This window comes from Linderina pennispora (genome assembly GCF_002104995.1).
Source record: "Linderina pennispora strain ATCC 12442 chromosome Unknown DL89scaffold_6, whole genome shotgun sequence".
Lineage (NCBI taxonomy): Eukaryota > Fungi > Kickxellomycota > Kickxellomycetes > Kickxellales > Kickxellaceae > Linderina > Linderina pennispora.
Window position 1 is genome coordinate 463688 of NW_024468254.1, and position 19653 is coordinate 483340.

At 54.5% G+C, this 19653-nt stretch overlaps 7 protein-coding genes across 7 annotated transcripts; 3 read left to right on the top strand and 4 right to left on the bottom strand.

Annotated features, from left to right (window-relative positions):
- Window positions 1-515: 515 nt before the first annotated feature.
- On the top strand, window positions 516-966 carry DL89DRAFT_267289 (uncharacterized protein). Its single transcript, XM_040887434.1, has one exon. It carries the CDS (start codon window positions 562-564, stop codon window positions 778-780), a length of 219 nt encoding a protein of 72 aa, XP_040743699.1. The 5' UTR covers window positions 516-561; the 3' UTR covers window positions 781-966.
- On the top strand, window positions 580-3033 carry DL89DRAFT_283669 (uncharacterized protein). The gene is made up of 2 exons (XM_040889746.1): window positions 580-703; window positions 781-3033. Exon 2 carries the CDS (start codon window positions 813-815, stop codon window positions 2922-2924), a length of 2112 nt encoding a protein of 703 aa, XP_040743700.1. The 5' UTR covers window positions 580-703; window positions 781-812; the 3' UTR covers window positions 2925-3033.
- Window positions 3034-3787: 754 nt separating this feature from the next.
- Window positions 3788-5005, bottom strand: DL89DRAFT_267290 (uncharacterized protein). Its single transcript, XM_040887435.1, has one exon. It carries the CDS (start codon window positions 4980-4982, stop codon window positions 3849-3851), a length of 1134 nt encoding a protein of 377 aa, XP_040743701.1. The 5' UTR covers window positions 4983-5005; the 3' UTR covers window positions 3788-3848.
- Window positions 5006-5431: 426 nt separating this feature from the next.
- On the bottom strand, window positions 5432-8828 carry DL89DRAFT_246079 (heavy metal translocatin; the record flags this gene model as incomplete). Its single annotated transcript, XM_040885101.1, has 3 exons — window positions 6849-8828; window positions 5922-6800; window positions 5432-5828 (listed from the first exon to the last, which is right to left on the bottom strand). Exons 1-3 carry the CDS (start codon window positions 8417-8419, stop codon window positions 5432-5434), a joined length of 2847 nt encoding a protein of 948 aa, XP_040743702.1. The 5' UTR covers window positions 8420-8828.
- A 2757-nt stretch (window positions 8829-11585) lies between these two features.
- On the bottom strand, window positions 11586-12582 carry DL89DRAFT_267298 (uncharacterized protein; the record flags this gene model as incomplete). The annotated part of the gene is made up of 2 exons (XM_040887436.1): window positions 12300-12582; window positions 11586-11935 (listed from the first exon to the last, which is right to left on the bottom strand). Coding segments are annotated over exons 1-2 (323 nt in total), but the record flags the coding sequence as incomplete, so codon positions are not given.
- A 598-nt stretch (window positions 12583-13180) lies between these two features.
- Window positions 13181-14906, bottom strand: DL89DRAFT_267299 (cytochrome P450). Its single transcript, XM_040887437.1, has one exon. It carries the CDS (start codon window positions 14831-14833, stop codon window positions 13238-13240), a length of 1596 nt encoding a protein of 531 aa, XP_040743704.1. The 5' UTR covers window positions 14834-14906; the 3' UTR covers window positions 13181-13237.
- A 52-nt stretch (window positions 14907-14958) lies between these two features.
- On the top strand, window positions 14959-15649 carry DL89DRAFT_151758 (uncharacterized protein). Its single transcript, XM_040883546.1, has one exon. The coding sequence runs from the start codon at window positions 15189-15191 to the stop codon at window positions 15552-15554; it is 366 nt and encodes a 121-aa protein (XP_040743705.1). The 5' UTR covers window positions 14959-15188; the 3' UTR covers window positions 15555-15649.
- Window positions 15650-19653: the final 4004 nt, after the last annotated feature.

Sequence of the window (19653 nt, forward strand, 5' to 3'; positions counted from 1 at the left end):
GGTTTCTGGGATTGGCAGACACCTGTGGCCTGGCGCTTGGGGTTTTATACCCTGGCATGGTGGAGGCACATCATCTAGACCTCACTAGGATTCCCCTCATCCACCGACATGCATCGGAACTGTCACCCTTTTTGAAATACTCTGAGCATCGGTTGAGCCTAGGTTTTAAGGAACAGTAAAGCATGCGGGTTCCATTATGTTGCGGCCACAAGCCATGACAGTGAGAGGATTACTTGTTTGATGTCTCAGCATACACAAGATTACAAATCCTAGCAACTTCTATCCCCTCCGATACAATTCCGACTACAAAAAAGCGCTGATATTCTCGGAAATACTATACGGTCTTGGCACCTGCCTCACTGCCGAATATGTCAACAGCCTAAACATTTGATCCCAGACTGATCTTGTGATTGGCGATGTATTCATAGGGTGAATTTAATTTTATGCGCAGCCAGACATGATTGGGCTGGCCATTCAGTCAACAAAGGGCTGCTGGATATTTGCACTTTTTTCTTCACTCATTCAGCATTTTCAACCCCTGCATTCTCCACCTCTTTTGCAATGACTATCGGCCCATCACACCCCCTGTCAGGCTCAAAGCGCAAACGCACCAACACTAATATACAAGGCGCTGGCAAAAAGACCAGCCAGCCACCAGCAACACCCGAAACTAAAAAGCAAAACACACGGACGTCGAGCAAAAGTATGTATTTAAAGCAGAAATATTTTACATGCATTAGCGACCACAAGCATTTAATATTGATGATTTCTATCAAATAGGTCGAGTAGGCGGGACTGCTAGTAGCCACAGCATGACATACGGATTCACACCCTCGAAGCACTCGTCGCAGAGCGCTGGCGCACTGTCCAACACGTCGAGGGATCTATCAGAGATCCAAGAGGAACGGAAAGGACAAGCGGAGGCGGATGTAGCAGAGCGCCTGCGGGAGGCGAGGGATACTGTGCACGATGTGGTGAAACCGGAGAACCCGATGAACGACAGCCTGTCCGATGAGCTGGTGATATTCACAGCCGAGTTGCTTGAGCGGTACATACGTGGTGACGCCATGCCGCAAGATTTGTGTACCAGGGAAGACAAGGAGTTCCACGATACGCTGATGAACCTAGCAGTGTCATTTATGGCGTGGCTCTCTGAGTCTAGCCCACCTCCCCGTGAGTCCCTGATGTACAAGCCAAAAAATGCGCTGGTTTGGTTCGTTGCTCACTGTGTCAAGCATAAACTACCCGCGCATCCTCTTACTGCCTCCCGCTTAGTGCTTCCAGTCGAGAGCCCGGATCGGAAGGCAGGCGACTCGGATGACAGAACCAGACCTGACATGATGTTCATTACTCGCCTCATCGACAGCGATCTTGATAAAGTGCCTAAGCGGCCGTCGTATAGCGATGCTCTAGCGATCATTGAGGCCAAGCGCAGCGAGAGGCACGAGCTGGAAGCGCAGCGGCAGCTATTCTACCAAACGCGGCAGCTCTACTTTAACCAGCCGAATCGTCGTTTCGCATGGGGATTGACCCTATGCAACAAGACTGCCTGCGCGTATCTGTTCACCAATGACGACGTTTTCCGGACGCCAGATATGGATTTGGGCAGCCCTTCTGGTCGCCACTCGTTTGTCCAGCTGCTGGTCAGGTTCTCGCTGTGTGAAACACACCAGCTCGGGTACGACTCCAATTTCGTGGAGCTGGGTAGTGGCAAATGGAAGATCATCTGCCATGACGGTGACGATCGCAAGGAGTACTACGTCACTGACATACCGGTGCGAGCTGAGCGACTGTTTGGGCGGCACACTCGCTGCTTCATTGCATCACCGACGGACCCTTGGACGAGCGATTCCAACGAGGAGAATGTGGAGAGAGTCGCAATCAAGGACGCGTGGTCACGGGCTACCGAATCAGAGAAGGACGACGTCCGCGATGAGGTGGCGATGATGCGCAAGTTTGACACGGAGCTCTGCGGCATGAAGGAGAGCGACGACTTGATCTACCCAGAAGTCATGATAGGTGGTCGTATTACCTATGTCAACGGCGAAGGTGCTGTCACCAGCGACAATACCAAGCATATCCTCAAGGCGCCACTGTCTGAGAGCTTCTCCGACATCTGCTTCCGCGCCCATAAGGTTATCGTCATGACCCCCGTCGGCCGCGACCTGAGTGGCCTCGAGTCAGCTAATGAGCTCATTCAGGTCGCTGCCGATGTGATGCAGTTTCACTCAGCCTTAGTCAAGCACTGCAATATCCTGCATCGCGACATATCTGACAGCAACATCCTGCTAGTCGAGAAGGATGGCCGGCAACGCGGGATGCTGATCGACTTTGATTATGCACTGGATATGAGTATCGAGGGACAGACGGCACACAAGGATCGCACTGGCACGCTCCCTTTCATGAGCGTTAACAACCTATTGGCTTCCGATGCTCCACGGACGGCGCTCGACGACTGGGAGTCGATGCTCTATCTACTTTGCTGGATCGGAACGTTCTGGGTCAACGACGAGTATAAGAGAGCCGATGAATTCCAGGATGCGCTGCAGATTAACAGGTGGAGGACAGGAAGTACTGAGGCAATTACAGAAGCGAAGCGTGGCCATCTCCACTCGAAAAAGCTCTTTGCAAGTCAAATTGCCAAAAAGTTCCACCCAGGTATCCCTGGATGCAAGTACCTTCATACTCTTGTACAGCAGCTCCGTTCCGCGCTCATTGACAGCGATATCAGCATTCCAAATATCTGTGGGGCTAGCACTATGGATCCGCCAGAGCCTGAAGATGGTGATTTTGAGTCGTATCTAGATCAGAAGGATATTGACCCGTTTTTCGAGAGGGCCAGGGACAAAGATATTGTTGAGAGCATCTCGGCATGCCTCTTGAAGATACTGGGAGATGCTGCTCGGAAGACTTCGACTAACTAGATCATTCTTTCGGGCTTTATTGTAACTTGCATCCAATATTATTGCTAGCCTGTGAATAAGAGGTCATGTGCTTAAGGTGGTAGCCTTCAGATATGGGGTAGGTATTTACGAACGTATGTGTAGACTAGCTGGAAATATTGGCGAAAACAAACTAAAGAAAAGGAGGTGAGAGGGGATCGGCTGATCCTGGCCCTGTGCTATGTGGTTTGGTTGTTGGTATGGTGGCGCAGGAATGGTTCGACACACCAGTGCCAACATAAGGGAAACCCTGGAATGAGAGATGTATAGGAAGGAATGGCTAAGGGGACCGACTGACAGCCTTGAGCTCAGGTGCATATGCATTCAAGATAGGGCTCAAGGTAGCGTCTGAGTATGCTGGCACACTGAGATTGGACACTATCATTCAATGAGCTTGCATGCTGTTGCAACATAAACCTGGCATTACCATTTATTTCTTTACTAGAATTGCTCTGCTTGCGATGCGAGCTCGGCTGCTAGTCAGCATGGATTGACATGTCGATAAGAGCATCATGGCGAACTGGTCATTTGAACATGTCGGATGGTTGCTGATGCAATCACAATCATGGACATCTCCCATCTTGATGGCTTGCTCACTGCGGGTGTTTCCGCGCTGGTTCGCCACTGCTGGCCAGCAGAATCGCGTGAAGCTGCAGGAGCTCTCTTGCGCGGCTTCTTCGTTGCCATAGTGGTGCCAGAACTTATCAGAAAATTAGATTACTTCTCCTCACCCTTTTCCTATTCTTCCTTTTATTCTCGAATCGGTCCAGTCACCGGTCTATTCTCTCTGCTTCCTTTTTTTTTTTTTTTCGCCAACTCCCTATTAATCTCTTCAAGACTGCCTTGGTCTGTCTCCTTTTCCAATATATTCTCTTTTACTTGGGTGCTACAGCCCAACCAACTACTTTATAACTTGACAAGATGGAGATCTAATGGATCGACCCATTTCCACCGTGAATCCGAATATTCGAAGTTTATGTATCCTCTGTGATCAAGCCAATCCTCAATAGCATATCCAGACATATCCCAGCGGGCCAGGATCAGTGCGGTGCCGTTGTGCTGCAAATGCAGCCGCTCTTCCTTCTCTGGGAGCTCTGGTGTAAGCTCTATCTCAAAATCACTACCTTCCTGGCAGTAGAGGTACTCGTTATCGAACTTGAGATAGACAATGTCGTCGATTGTCTCGCTGGTAAAGATCGAGTCATCACCTGGGTACATCATTAGAAAGCCATCTGACATGTCCATTCCTGAATAGTTTGGTTCCTCATCATGCCGATTTTCGTCCGCGTAGTACGAATGGTAGCTATTGATATCTCTGGTCAGCCGAAACCGCTCGCCATCAACAACTTCGTTACCGAGATAGTCTTTGAGTCTAAACTGTCCGTCAGGTAGACGCTTGAGACCATGCTCCTTCAGAAAATGCGCTTGCTTCGCGCACTTTCTAATATACTCTGGCTTATTCCAAGCTTTTAAGAGGAAATTGCCTATACGATCCACACTGACATCCATGCTGTTGTCAGTATCCTCCGCCTCAACACACTTGAACTTGTTGTCATATGCCACGACAAACAGTCCTTGGAAACAGCTGACCATCCTTTTAACAGTCTGCACGAAATCCCCGAGATCAATAATGTCGTAGTAAACCAGAACGCTGGTGATTTCAACTGGCTCACTAGGGGGATCAATGGAGGAGCCGGTCGGGACGAAATAGACAACTGCCGGGTTTGTAGCTGTCTTCAATCCATCCTGCTCGCGAGTGCATCTATTCCAGATGCCAACGTAGTTTGGGTGAGCCAGCTGAGTAATACAGTTCCTGGACCAGTAGCTGCACTCGACTGTTCCTTCGGGTGAGTTGTGGAAGATAAAGTGGTCCTCTTCAAAGACTAAGAACGGGTCCTTGTTAGCCGCCTCGATGTCAACAGCCTCCTGCTCGGTCGCCACATCGATGAACTCGGTGCTCTTGTCGGCGAAGCACTTGACAATGCTGTCCCGGTTGACATGCTTCGGGACGTAGGCGCGGATACTCCAGTGAGGTGGCATGTTTCCAAAACAGAGAAAGGAGATGGGTGTGAGGGAAATGAGAGAGACTCCAGATGCTGCGGACCTTTATAGCCAAAATCCAGGCCAGTGGCTGCGCAGAAACAGGAGGATCAGTGCGAGGCATTTCAGGTGAATAGTTGGGGATGCAAATCCTACCCTCCAAAGCACTCGGACTTTCTCCGCTCCAAACGCTGCCAAAAGCCGTGAATATCGATTTGCCTGGCGTGTGCTGGGCGCGGCGGTCAGGTCGTGAAGAGAGCCGGTGGCGGCAATGCCTTCTGGCAGGGTGGCATGGGTGTGGACGACAAGAAGTGCATGGGGTGCAGGGGCAACAAGAAGTCCCAGGGCACTGGAAAGGCCATCTCTAACCACAGGCCGGCTCAAAGCAAAAAGCAAAAAGCAAAAGCAATGGACTACATTGACTAACAGGATAAGTAATAAAGATATTTTCAGTTGTACTTTGGTTCGCGGAAGAGCTTCAGCGACAGGCTGCTCATCATGACCGTCAGGCTGCTGGCAATCATCAGGAGACCAGCGATAACTGGTGGCAGTCCGCGGTTGATGGCTGGGTACAGGATGCCTGCTGCGATCGGAATGCACACGATATTGTACATGGACGCCCACACAAAGTTGAGCTTGACGCGGCGGAACACAATGCGGGACAGGTCGAGCAGTGTCAGCAGCGAGAGCAGCGTCGGCCGCATCAGCAGCGCCGGCGCCGTCTCCATAGCAGCAGCCGTGCCTGACCCCACAGCAATTCCGACATCAGCCTGCGCCAGCGCCGGCGCGTCGTTGATTCCATCGCCGACCATGGCGACCTTGGCAAACGGGCGCTTCTGTGGTCCCCTCAGGCGACCAAACAGGCGAGCAGCAACTGACGACGTAGGCTTCACAGACTGCCCCTCCTTGAAGTCGCTCTCGCTCGCATCATCGGCCGACTTGCCACGGCGCTGCAGCGTGCGGATGGTCTCAGACTTCTGATCGGGCAGAACGCCGGCCATGACATGGTCGATGCCTAGCTGTGCTGCAATGGCATTGGCCGCCGCCTGCTGGTCGCCGGAGATCATCCAGACCTCGATTCCGCGACGCTTCAGCTGGCGCACAACCTCGCGCGACTCCGGACGCACCTGGTCGGACAGCGCAAAGGCTGCGACGACCTTGCCGCGCATGCTGCGGCCAACTGGCACCAATGCAACAGCAACCGATGTGTAGCCACTGGAGGCCCACTGCGCGCGTGTGCCCATGGGGACGTCCATCAGGCAGCCCTCCTCCTTGGCCCACGCCTCCTTGCCAACAAGCAGATGGGCAGTGGTAACTCCAGTCCAGCCAAGCGCGTGGGCAATCTCTGCTGGGAGCTCGACAGTCGCCTGCATGCCGCGGCCAGGCAGCTCCTGGTGCTCAAGCAGCTGCGCACGCACCGAGTCCGACTGCGTGTGCTCGCGGATATACGCACAAATGGCGGCGGCCAGCGGATGGCTGCTCAGCGACTCGATCTCGACAATGTGTGCATAGAGCCAGCCCGAAATTACCTCAGCGCGCGACTGCTCGATAAAGTGGTCCGAGACTGCGGGCTTGCCAATGGTCAGGGTGCCGGTCTTGTCGAATGCGACGATGTCGATCTTGCTCGCAGCCTCCATCGTAGCACCGCCGCCCTTGACCAGAATGCCCATGCGAGCGGCCAGCCCCGTGCCAACCATGATCGCTGTCGGCGCTGCCAGTCCCAGCGCGCACGGACACGCAATGACCAGCACGCTGATGGCATTGAGGAGCGCAAAGATCGGGTACTTCATCGGCGGTGCATCGTCCATATGTCCCATGCTGTCGGTGTGCGAGAGCTTGCCGCCCAGTCCGCCCATGAGCTTCGACGCCAACCAGTCGGCCTTGATATTCCCCGTGGCACCGATGATGAGCCAGACAAAGAACACCAGCACCGACGCCAGGACGACCAGCGGCACAAACCGGTTGGCCACCCGGTCGGCAACCTCCTGGATCTGCGGCTTGCTCGACTGCGCGTCCCGCACCAGCTTGACGATCCGCGCCAGCGTCGACGACTCGTTGATGGCTGTTGCGCGCATCCGCACCGACTGCGACAGGTTCAGCGTGCCGCCGGTCACTGCCGACCCCTCGCCCTTGGCCACCGGCAGCGACTCGCCAGTCAGCAGCGACTCGTCGATCTCGGTGTTGCCGCGGACGATCACACCATCGCACGGCACGCGCATGCCGTTGTTGACTTGCAGCAGGTCGCCGAGCTGGATCTGGCGCGAGCTGATCGTGGCAAAGTCGTCGGCACCGTCCTTGGCTCCGGGCTTGACCAGCAGGGCGTCGTCGGGCTGCATCTTCACCAGGGCCTCAACAGCGCCGACAGTGCGGCCCTTGGCGATTGCCTCGAGCCAGCGGCCGAGGAACACAAACGTCATCAGGAACACAGCGGTTTCAAAGAACTGCTCGCCAGCACCCTGCTGCAAGACCACGCTGATGATCGAGCCAGCGTAGGCGGCGGTGGTGCCCAGCGCAATCAGCACATCCATGTTGGCAGTCTTGGCACGCACCAGCGACTTGTATGCGTGCTTGTAGAAGAACAGGCCGAGCGTGAACTGCGTGGCTGTGGCGATGAAGAAGGTGCAGATGACCGAGACCGAGTACTTCTGGAACACCTTGCGGTGGAATGCCTTTGCCACAGGGTTCGACGACGGCAGCGCCATGTCAATGATCATGGAGATGATGAGCATGGGGATGGCAAACACCAGCGACCACAGGAAGCGCAGCATGGCCTGCCTCCGGTGCTTCTCGAGGTTCCGCAGGGCCATTGTCGACGGATCAGCTGCGCTGCTCGAGTCTGCCCCATCCAGCGGCGTCGCTGGATACCCGGCATCCGTCAGGGCATCGGCAATCTCGCGCACGCCAATCTCACGCGGAATGTGCTTGACCATTGCCTGTGCTGTGAGAAGCTGCACATCGGCAGCCTCCACGCCCGGCAGGTCATTGAGCAGAGATGTGATGGTCGCTACGCACGACCCGCACGTCATGCCCTCGACATTGAACCACGACTCGACTGCGCTCTCGCCGAGGATTGCCTTGGCGTCAGCCTTCGTGGCATCGCTGACAGGAGCCAGTGTCTTGGTGCTCAGCACGGCTGCATCATAACCCATGTCCTCGATGGCTGTGCAGAGGTCGGCAACGGGCAAGGCGTGTGTGTAGTGCCGCACTGTCGCCTGTGCTGTCATCAGATCGACGCTGATGCTGACGGCGCCGTCAAAGCTGCCAATGTGTCCTTCAATGCTGTTGACGCACGACGCGCATGTCATGCCAGTGACGCTCAGTACTGTTTCGGTCTCGGGCTGTGTCTCGGCATGATGGTCCACCGAGTCTGGAGCCGCAGTGCTGCTGCTGCTGCTGTAGCGGAAGTCGATAGTTTGCTTGTCTGACTTGAGTGACATGGTGGAGTGGGTTGTAGCGGGGGTGTATGTAAGGTACAATAGTCGGTGTAGTTGCTGTTGAAAGCAGTAGATCTGCAGAAATAGGCAAAGCCCTTGCACCTCGCCTAGTCTGGATGGAAGGAAGCCTTGGGTGATTTATAGACAGCTGCGTCGAATACTCTCGTCGAGGAGCGCAGTCTGGGGTACAGAGTTTTTAGAGATAGGCACAGAAGAGTGGCGTGCGTACAATTGCTGCGCCGTTTCGATTAGACAGGAAGCAAGGCGGACGAATAGTGGGTGTTGCCGAATGGTCAATAGGGCAGGTGCGTAGGGAATATACGGCGACCGCGATGATTTTTTGGGTAGTGCTGCTGCGAATATACAAGTAGAAGCCACCGTGTAAGGAAGGGCTGGTGAATGAGGAAATACAAAGCGTGTGTAGCGGAGATGGTGTTGGATGCTGGGACTACCCGTCCGTATATATAGCGGGTTTGCAATTATGCTGTGTGAATGGCTTGCTAAATGGCACCATTGTGATGTTGCAAAGCCAGGTATGCACATGCCCCTGGTTTCTAGAGTCTGTGCTGCCAGAAGGAATTGAGCCATTATTGCCCACCAACAGAAAGCATGGAATTCGCACCGAGCGCCTGCAGATCCTGAAGCTGAGCGGTTTTCGCCGCCGGTTTGCTCAGCGCAGAATGCGTGTGCCTCTCGCCAAACGACCCACATGATGCAGGTGAGCGATTTTTCCCTGCTCAGTCCGCTGGGACACAGGGAAGTAGCACCTCCCTTGAATGTGCGTCTCCCTGTGACCAGCTCCGCCCCCTCATATACTGCAAATCCATTGTCTCCACCCTGGGCAATATTGCCTCAGTACTTGTTCTGGGCAACAGCAATGTAGCGGAACTGACGCAACAGGCAAATGCAAACACTATATTGTGGCCTAAAAGAAGGTCAGCTCTCCTAGCACCTGGAATACACAGCCAGCAGCGCATGCACCCTGGCATAAAGAAGTACCGCAAACAGAAAAGACACAAAGAGGGATATGTCAGACAAGACAGGCACAACACCAGTGGTCTGGTAGACCAGCTCTTGCTCCTCTGCAGTTGCTGATGTTCTTTGCTCCTTTATTTTGCCCTCAGAGCCACGACAAACCACAAACAAGTCATCCACAGCTATTGATTCTGTGAACCAGACTCAGTCTTGTGCCTTGATGCATGACTTCTCCAGAACAGTGCACATCTTGTAAGCCTTTCCTCCAACTATGCGATGGCTATTCCTATATCTGGCAGCAATCTAACAGGCCTGGAAGGCCATTAAACTAGGTATATCTCTATCTCCCTGCCCACGGTCTCATATATGAAGCTTTTCGCAGTTCAGCATCCCTAGAATATCAGATGAATCTGACAAGTGCGCCACTGTAATTTTAATACTAGAAATACTCTGCTCGCGATGCGAGCTCGGCTGCTAGTCAGCATGGGTTGACATGTCGATAAGAGCATCACGGCGAACCGGTCATTTGAACGTGTCGGATAGTTGTTGGTTCAATGGCGATCATGGACATCTCCCATCTTGATGGCCTGCTCAGCGTAGGCGCTTCAGCGCTGGCTCGCTGCTGCTGGCAGCAGAATCGCCTGCTGCTGCTGCACACCTTTTGCGCGGGTTCTTTGTAGCCGGAGTGGTGCCAGAAGCATTGGCAGCAATGGCCGTAGAACGGCGGAGCCATATAGGAATATCACCTGAATCACAGAGTGACTGGAAAACGAGTCTGAAGTTTAGAACTGCTGCGAGATCGCAGTTCAAGAGCCGAGATGAATAGGCCCGCCTGTGGTCTGCACGGGCCTGGCTCATGAATGAATCAAGGTGCAGCTTGCGATGAAGCAGGTACACCTTAGGACTGGTCCCGACACCCGGATGGGCCTTCCAGCACCTCTGGTGCTGCTTGTTTGACTTAGTGAGTTGCTGCTCTGGTAACCTTCACGCTGTCATCGTGCTGGCATAAAACGGTGCTAGGATACACCGCACAGATGCACGGGCAGCAACGTAGGCATGGAATTTTGCTGGGCTAAGGGTCCGGCAGCAGTGCTTGGAAAGCTCAGCCTCTGCTCTGCGGACAGCATCTTCTGGGACTTGATCCTTTGTAGCCCGACGAATCCTGTCATAGTGGCGCAGCTTGAGCTCCTTATTGCGCTGCTGTCGTGTGTAGCGGTAGAGCATTTTTTTTCACCCTCTTTCCCATTGCTGCTATTTTCGTGCATCATATACAGTAAATCGCCCCGATCTGGATCGATGAATACACATCGGCCTTTCAGATTTTGCAGCTCTGGCTGTGGGATCTGGTGGATATAGCGACAGTCAGTTATGGTATTGCCTCCCACAACATCGCCCCCGCAGCATCGCCCCCCACAGAACTGCCTCCTGCAGCATTGCCTCCTGCACCATCAACATCTACTGCACCATCAGCCTTGAATATCTTGTCTTGTAGCAAAATGCATATCGCTACACCATCTGTTGTCACCATTCCGTGGTATTTTCTATCACCATGCGCCTTAAATTGCTTTGATGTTAGATCTGCGACCCGGCCCCACACATCCCACACAGATTGTGTAATCCCTTGGACCAGGTCGTGTACACAGACTGGGGGTGCTGGTGCATATGCATTGCTAAGTGCTGCAACAGTGTCTGCTGCTGCCGCCGATGCAGCAGCAAGTAAATCAGCCGCTACTGCTGCAGTTGCTGTGGTGGCCTCTGTTTCATCAGATGGCATCTTTGCTGCTTCGCGTGCAGCCTTCTTGGCCAATTTTTCGCCCTTTTCTGCTGCTTCCCTTGCCTCTGTTGCTGCCCTCTTTGCTGCGTTGATCTTGGTAACCTGCTCACGTGTTTTCGAAATAAACACCTGCTTGATTATTTGCTTGTCTAAGCGCACATGGCCTGGGATCCATGATGTCCGCAGAGGCAAGCATTGGGGAGGAGACTTGCCAAGCTGCTCATTCTCAATAAGCTGGCATAGGCAAATATATGCATGCAGATGCTTAAGTGGATTTGCCTTGGCATCATAGTATTGGCTGTCTTTGGCGAATCTGTACTTGGCATCATAGGCATTAAGGACTGGTGCCAGCTTGTTGTAGATTGCAAGCATCGGTGGAGTGAGCATGCTGAGATCAGGGTGCCTAGAGGCAACTGCTTTGCGGGGCTTCTGTGCAGGTGTATAAATACACACTTGACATGCGTTATTGAACTCAGCCTTGGACACATTGCCCATTGTACTGTGCAGTGTGTTTTTGCGGCTGCGAGTATCAATCAATTTGGTCAGAATCCGCTGTAAGCCAGTGCCATACTGCAACACAATGTTGTTCTTGTATGCTGTCATCAGCTCAGTATCCACATATGTCGCTACCTGATTCATTTCGCGCACGCCATGTAGCTCGATATCGCCATTATGCAATAGATAATCATAAATGTGGTATCTAATTACATCACAGAAATCTGCGCTTAACAGTTCTGGCCTGTCCTTCTGGTTAATGAAATCCTCGGCAGATATGTGTCATGCCGCTAGGGTGGTTCCGACTCACCCAAGGCGGATTACTCACTGAGAGTGGCGTAGCTTTATCCAGGGCCATACGCGGCTTAGATGAGGGCTCAGTATGCGCACTCGGTGCTTGCTTAAATACCCCTTGCTGGCTCCTAGCAGCAGGGATTCCTTCTGGTTTTTCCAATATATTTTTGTGAACGCTTACTTTTGGTTTTATCAGCACATTTACAATCATCACTAGGAGAACACGCTACCTAGTTTCCTCTTCCCTGACTATTGACCTAGGTCGTTTTAGGCACGCACCATATTATTGAAGTATATTTTGTGGGCTATGATGAGTGCTGACAGAAGAAAGGCACCTGGCACCACATATGACAGCCTTCGCCTTCAGGTTGTGATAAATGAATAAATAAATGGAACGAAAGAATCCCTTTTTCACAAATGTTGCAGGGTCAAAGGTATCATCGTCAGCTAGTTGATGGAGTAATATCCATCGTGCAAGCATGTATGTATGCTCTTTAATGATATTGACGCTATGTACAAATTGCTCTAAGCGGGGCAACATAGAATCACGGAAGCCAATACCACCAAGTGATGTCTTTATGATAGTAGTACTGCAGGTAATATCCATTTGAGAAGTTCAATAGGCAAGTAAGAAGAGAAATGATGCTGTTCAGCTTTGCTGTATTGCGTATGCATAGCATTAAGAACTTTTTATTAAAGATTATCTGGCTTGCATGGTTCTTGGGGCCCTTAGCACTGATACAGTCTCTTGAATCAGTCTATACAGACTGGGTCCATTGTGGCCCAAATACTACCGCTTACGCATGTTCATAAGACAAATTAATTTATAAAATAAACCCACAAATATTGCATGGCCGCTAGAAGAGCTATATGGCCCTATTCAATAGGTGCTCATAAATAAATATCCTAAGTGTTGCGCAGCCGGTGATGACCACCATGATGACGCCATGGAAGTTATCAGGCCGACCGACAATGAGAGCAGCTCTTGCGCTGAACCAATGGAGATATCTAGTGGAGACCTGTGACCATTACAATATCAGCTTGTCGCCCTGGTTTCACCGATGAGGTCAGATGCCGCACAAGATCAAAAGGAGTTTACAGAGCAAGTCACCCAAACTCGTGTTGAAGCTTAAGGGGTTTATCTTTTAACCAATTTAAAAGGTTCTAGCGGACGGTCGGACACTTTTTGAACTATAAAATCTTATATATAGGTAAAGATATATAGGTAAAGAGGTAAAGGTTCCTTTATCCATAACCATACAGAACAAATCAACCAAGCACGACTAGTTTGCCTTTGTGATAATAAGGCGCGCATCATGTTCGCCATTCAGCGGCTGTGCAACAATGAAATGCTTCATGGCCATGAGCTTAGGCAAGCCGTTCTCATCGCAGATCTCTGGGCCAAATGCCGCACCGTCAGGTAGCTTAAAGTCGTAATCCTTGAGCATGTTCGCAAGGATTGTGACCATCTCCATCCATGCCAGGTTTCTTCCAGGACAGATGCGCACTCCAGTGCTGAAGGCGAAGATGCGGCGCTTGACAGCTTCGTTGTCCAGGAAGCGCTCAGGGATGAAGCGGTATGGATCTTCCCAAGTGTCCTTGTGGCGACTGACGCCTGAGAAGTTTGCAATGACGATGGTGCCTGCAGGAAGGAAATGCCCCTGGAATGTGGCTCCGCCCCTGGGCACAACCCGCGGCCAATTCCCGCTGGCCACCGGCCTCACTCTCATACTTTCGTAGAGCACAGCCTCCAAGTAGGGAAGATTCTGGCGACCCTCGTTATATCTGATTGTGTGGTCCTTATCAAAGGTGGAGCGTACCTCATCAACGACGCGCTTGTAGCACTCTGGGTAAAGCATGAGGAGGTGCATCGTCCACATGATGGTGTTGGACGAGGTTTCGGAGCCGGCCATAAGGGTAATAACCATTTCGGCCAGTAGCTCAGTATGGCTCATTCGGATCTTGGATTCAGGATCAACCGCGTCCATGAATGCAGCCAGCAGGTCACCAGGCTTCTCTTCACCCTGGGCAAGCAGGTTTTTTCGGTGATCGACAGACTCCTGGCTAAAGTCAGCCAGGCACAAAAGATGGTGCTTCAGACGGCGCACAAAAAGATTGAATGGGAAGTAGAGGAGGGCAGGGACGTTGGTGATCAGACCAAAGTACATGACCGCGTCCGCCACCCACTCAATGATGGTTGGGTCGTTGTTCTTCAGTGCATTAAAGTTGCGGCCAAAGGCAAGCGCACCAGTAACGTCAAACGTTGTGAACAGCAGGTCGTTATTGATGTTGATGATGGCGTCTGTGCCATCCTGCTCGGCCTTTGCAATCACGCCATCCCACTTGGTCTTCAGCGACAGCGTGCCGTGCTGGATAATCTTGCCCTCCATCTTAGCAAGGTAGCCAGCAGTGAACGACGGGCCAACCTGGCGGCGGCGCATTTGGTTGAACAGTGGGTCGCGCGTGGAAAAGATATTGTGGACGCCCAAGATGTCGACGCTCTTGTAAAAATCGGATTTTATGAAAGCGTGTGAGCCCAGGAGGGTGCGGCAGTCGCTTGGATTGGATATGCTGACAGCATTGGGCCCGTGCACATAAATGTCGCCGTATTTCTCGTACTCAGATTCGGCATAGTGGCCGGTTTTGCCGGCAGCCGCAATGTACTCTGAGCGCAAGCCTGTCAGACGTGCCAAGAACGGTCCTGGAATGCTGCGTAGCGGCGAGAAGAACGAGGCGTAGATGATTTTCCACGACACATAGCCTGCAACTGCCCCAGCGGCAAGCTTTCTGTATCCAATTGACTCGGCAAGCGCGAGGACCTGCGCCAGTTGGTCGCGCCAGTCTATTTCCTCAATGAGCTTGCTGATGACGCCGGCCATTAGTAGGTTGAAAGAAAAACAGAGGATAAAAGATGACGAGGCAATGGAGATGAGAGCGCTAGATGGAATTGCGCGAGGGAGTGGGAGAGGAAAGGCTGACAATCTATCCAAGAGAGCGGCGGCCAGGATACAACTTGCTTTATACTTGGCCAAGCTGAAGAGAGGTGAGCTATATATATTGGCTCAGGGTGATCTGAAAAAAGTAATAAAAAATCCTAGATACCACAAGATTGCTCGTTGGCCAGAAGCAATCACACTTTGGGAACTCGCAGCTGAAGCCCTGTGAACTCTTTGCCTTATTGGGAAAAACGCTCGACCCCGCCTGAGTCTCCCTGCCAAACACATCCATGCAGTGATGGTCATGTATCATCTAAATCTAATATGGATATGGCACGGTAGAGATACCAAGGGGAAATGGCAGGAGTTGTGCGTGTCGCTGCAAGATGAAATTATCCATGCAATGTTGTCGTGCATCGACTGTGCAATCATATTATGCGCTGTGCTTTATTGTGGCCTTTTGCGAGGAAGATGCGTGTTGCACATGCATACACGTCACATATTGCCTCTCTTGGAAACCTCCAAAAACGCTGCAGAGCCCACTATTTGCTGCCCCACTCGCATCTGTTGGCGGATTGATCGCCATAAGCCTCGAGTTGAATGTCATGATACATGCCCGCTGGGTCAAAGAGATAATCTGATGGCAAAATGGATTAGCAGCTAATTGCATGCGAGTTTGAATGCCACCCAGCCAATGTTTAGCAACGTAGTGAAAGAGAAGAGGGACCAGCTCAATGGAGTATGTGCGAGAGCCAAGCTCGATGCTGCGATGTGAAAGACCGAACAGCCCTGCGGGTATCAAAACACTGGACATGTCGCTTATCACAATTTCCGTAGCGAAGCTGGAGCATTTCTACTGGGGGGCATGCCCAATGCCGCCACGACCGCGACCGCGTCCACCACGACTACCACGCCCACCACGGCCACGGCCGCCACGACCACCGCGTCCGCCACGACCTCTGCCGCGGCTCTCGCTCGAGTAGTCGTAGTAGAACTGGTGCGACTGGGGGTTGGGCTTTTGGTTGGGTGCCGTAGGCGACCTCGGCTCGTCCTCATCCATGCTGTCGCTGAGATACTCTTCCTCGACGACAACCTGGCGCTGGGGCGGCGGGGGCGGAGCATTGGTGGTTTCGACCTTGCCGTCCGCAATGGTCATGGTGGCCATGCTGCCGGTCAGCAGAGTGTTGATGATATTCTTGGCGCGCTTGTTGTCGTCGGCCTCGAAGGAACCAAAGGCCACGGGCGCCTTCTGCTGCTTTGCCTTCAGGAGCTGCGCCATGATCGGGTTGGCAGATGGTTCCTGCGCAGGCGGAGCCCAGGGCGCGGGCTTGGCCTCGGGGACGCGGACGGACGCGCCGCGCGACGCAGCGTTGTGAATCAGCTGCCTGCCCTTGCTGATGGCGGCCATGGTGGAGTTGGCGTTATCGAGGACCTGCTTCTTGAGCACAGCGTCGGGTGTGGGCATGATGGCATCGACGGTGCGCGGCTTGGCGCTTGGCGGCTGGATGGCTTGCGCCAGGTCCCAGCTGGTCAGGTTGAGGATCTGGAAGGGCTTGACCAGAGCGCCGCGGCCGGCCGGGCAGCGGTACTCGAGGGTGGTCCCGTCGAAGAAGGGCTTGTCGAACATGACCTCGACCAAGTGGATGCGGTCGGCTGGCAGGCCCTCCTGGAGGACGTGGTCCATGTGGCGGCTGTTGCGGTTGGCGGGCGCGCGCGCTGCGTTGCGGTCGGTCGAGGGCGATTCAGAGCGACGGGCGTGGATACCAACAATGTAGCCCTTGGCGCCTAGCGGTACAGTGCTGTCGCGATCGGCTACGAAGACAACGCGGTGGCCGACCTTCAGCGTCTGCTGCATGAGGCGGTGGAAGACATCGGCCGGACGCAGGACGGCATCGCGGCGGACGTTGCGTACTATGACCTTACGCGTCTGCTGCGGGTGGTGGGCGTCGCGCTCGGCAGCCAGCGAATCAATCTGAGTGCGCGAGAGAAGGTCGGACTCGATCGGCACCTGCACAAGCACAGTGCGGTCCGCATTGGTGCGCAGCCAGGCCTTCAGGCGCTTGAGCTCGGCAGCGACCAGCGCGCTGACCTCTTTAGGCGAGCCGCTGCGCTGGTCGCGCGTCAGCAGAGCTTCGCGCACATCTGGCATGTCGGCGCCGTTTTCAAGCTCGCGGAACAGCTGCGGGAAGTCCTGCTTGTACTTCCACACAAGCTGGGCAGCGCTGTCTGAGTACATCCAGCCGTTGGCGCTGCGCTTGGTGTAGCCGACAACTTTAATGCGCTTGGCTTCGAACTTGAGGTCCAGACCGGCATGGACGCGCGAGTCCTTGCCGGTCGTGTCAAGCAACAGCATCTTGGAGGTCACGCGCGAGAGCACCAGTGGCGAAATACCGAGCTCGCGGGCCACGACGTACGACGGGCGGTAGCGCTCGTAGCCGGCCTGGCGGTAGTGGTCCAGGACATTGACGCCCAGGAAGTTCTCGCCCTTGATTGCGCGCTCGTTTGTGTTGACGATCAGCTGCACATCGACACCGACCGAATTGCCGCTGCTGTCGCTGGCATGGCTGACGACCTTGCCAGGAGATCCGAACAGCGAGGTGCGGCCCAGGAAGAACACGCGCTCCTTGAGCGGCAGCGCCTTGTCGATGGGAAGCGGCTCGTGCTCGGAGAAGCGCGGGTTGTTGACCCAACTGCCGTTGAGGTCGAACGAGGCCATGGCAGCCGGGCGGCTGACGACGCCCAGCTCGTCCCATACAGCGACGTCGGCCCAGGGCGTGGTGCTGCGCGCATGGTGTGTGTTTGTGGGGAAGCCGTAGTCGCGTATCAGCGAGCCGTCGGAGTAGAGCTTCATGGCGCGCAGCGGCAGCACGTGCAGCAGCAGCTGCGGAGTCTCGGACAGATCAACGGCAGCCTGCGACTTGAACACATGCATGATGCCAGTGTACTTGCCCCTCCAGAGCGAGTGGTTGGCCGGGTCGCTGCGGTTGATGTGGATGATGTTGGTGCCCTGCGCGTCGATCGTATACATGCCGTTGGCGTCAGACACGCCGACCAGGACCGCGTCGTGCAGATACGGCCAGTCGACAAACAGCCTGCGCGGGCGGTACATGCCCTTGGCGCGCTTGCCGTTGAGCAGCTCCTGCGCCAGATCGCTGGCTGTGGTCTCGTAGTCCAGCGGCTTGGCGCACTGCAGCGTCAGGACCATCGACATTTCGGTGTAGGGGGAGCCGAAGATTTGGGTCTGGTTGAACGCGGGCTTTGCCGCGTGCGGCGCCGTGAACAGCGACGGGAAGCCGGGACGCAGGCGCGAGCGCGTGGTGGAGCCGGGGACCAGCCCGTGGATCAACGCCAGCGTCTCCTGGCCGTTGCGCGGCTTGAGCGATGGCATGATGAAGATCATACCTTTGCTGCGCAGCGGGCGGATGGCGGGGAACTTGAGCTTGGCGGGCGGGGGATACTCTGGCACGTCGTCGGCGTCGTCGTCACCCTCCAGCGGCGCATACGAGTACACCATGTTCTTGCCGCGCGCATTGCGGATCTGCTCCTCCTCGACCAGCAGCGGCAGCTTGGTGGCCATGGCAGCACGGATGCGGTCGATATCAGCAAAATCGATCAGCACCACGGCCTCCCACACCGCGGTCTTACCGTTCATGTCGAGCTCAAACGACTCTGGGAACAGATCGAGGATGGGGCTGTCCACATCCACCATCAGCGGGCGTAGCGCCGACGGCAGCAGGTGCCGGCTGTAGGGCGGCAGCACGCACATAAGCTGCTCGTACGGCGTGTACGGCTCGTCCTTGGGGAAGCTCTCCTTGCGGTAGCTGGCCAGCCCGGCACACAGGTCACTGATGCTGGGCGCATAGTGGTACGGGTAGTACCACGACCACGACTGGCACCCGTGGTAGTAGTACAGCAGCACCCACTGCAGCGTCTGGATGTACGCCTGGCACATTGGCGTGACCACGCTGGGCGGCGCCCGGAACTTTTGCCCATTCGACGACGACGCCAGCGACTCATCGTCGCACGCGGGGCCCGGGATCGCGTAGTCCAATCCCAGCTTGGTCTTGTAGTAGTTGGCCTTCCACATCTCGAAGCGCTGCCAGAACTCGCTCTCATCACCCTTGCGCGTATACATGTCGATATCGCTGTCGCTGACAACAATCACGTCGGAAAAGTTCTCCAGGCACTCGTTGACGTACATGCCAACAGCCACCTCGTCGGTGGGATCGGACACGTTTTCGAGGAAGTCAGCCAAGAACGCGTCATCCTTGTGCTTCGCGTAGCCGTCCTCGCTGCTGTCGTCCAGGCTGGCGTCCTCCAGCGAGCCGAGCGCCTCGAGAGCCGCGAACGGTGCGGCTCCCTTGGGGGTCGCAAAGAAGCTCGGCGTGCTGGTGCCTGTGGTCTCTGTGTCCTCGAGCTCGAGCTTGGCAATGGCCTTCTCGTCACCCGCTGCCACGTACAGCGACATCGAGCCGTCCGAGGCGTACTCGTGGCCCACATGCAGACTCAGCGCCGCAGCGAGCTCAGCGACCAGCACGCTATCCAGCGGTGTTGCGGGCCCGGGGAGATACTGGATCTGCACCTTGCTCCTGTTCTTGGCCACCTTGGGCAGCGCGTGGATCGCGAATTTGCGGATCAGGTCAATCATCAGCATATGGCTCTTGGACAGCACCATCTTGCCGTCCTTGATCGGCAGTGTGACCTCGCCAAAGAGGCTGTCGTCGTGCTCCTCCACGAACCCAAGCTCCTCGTCCATGCCGTGT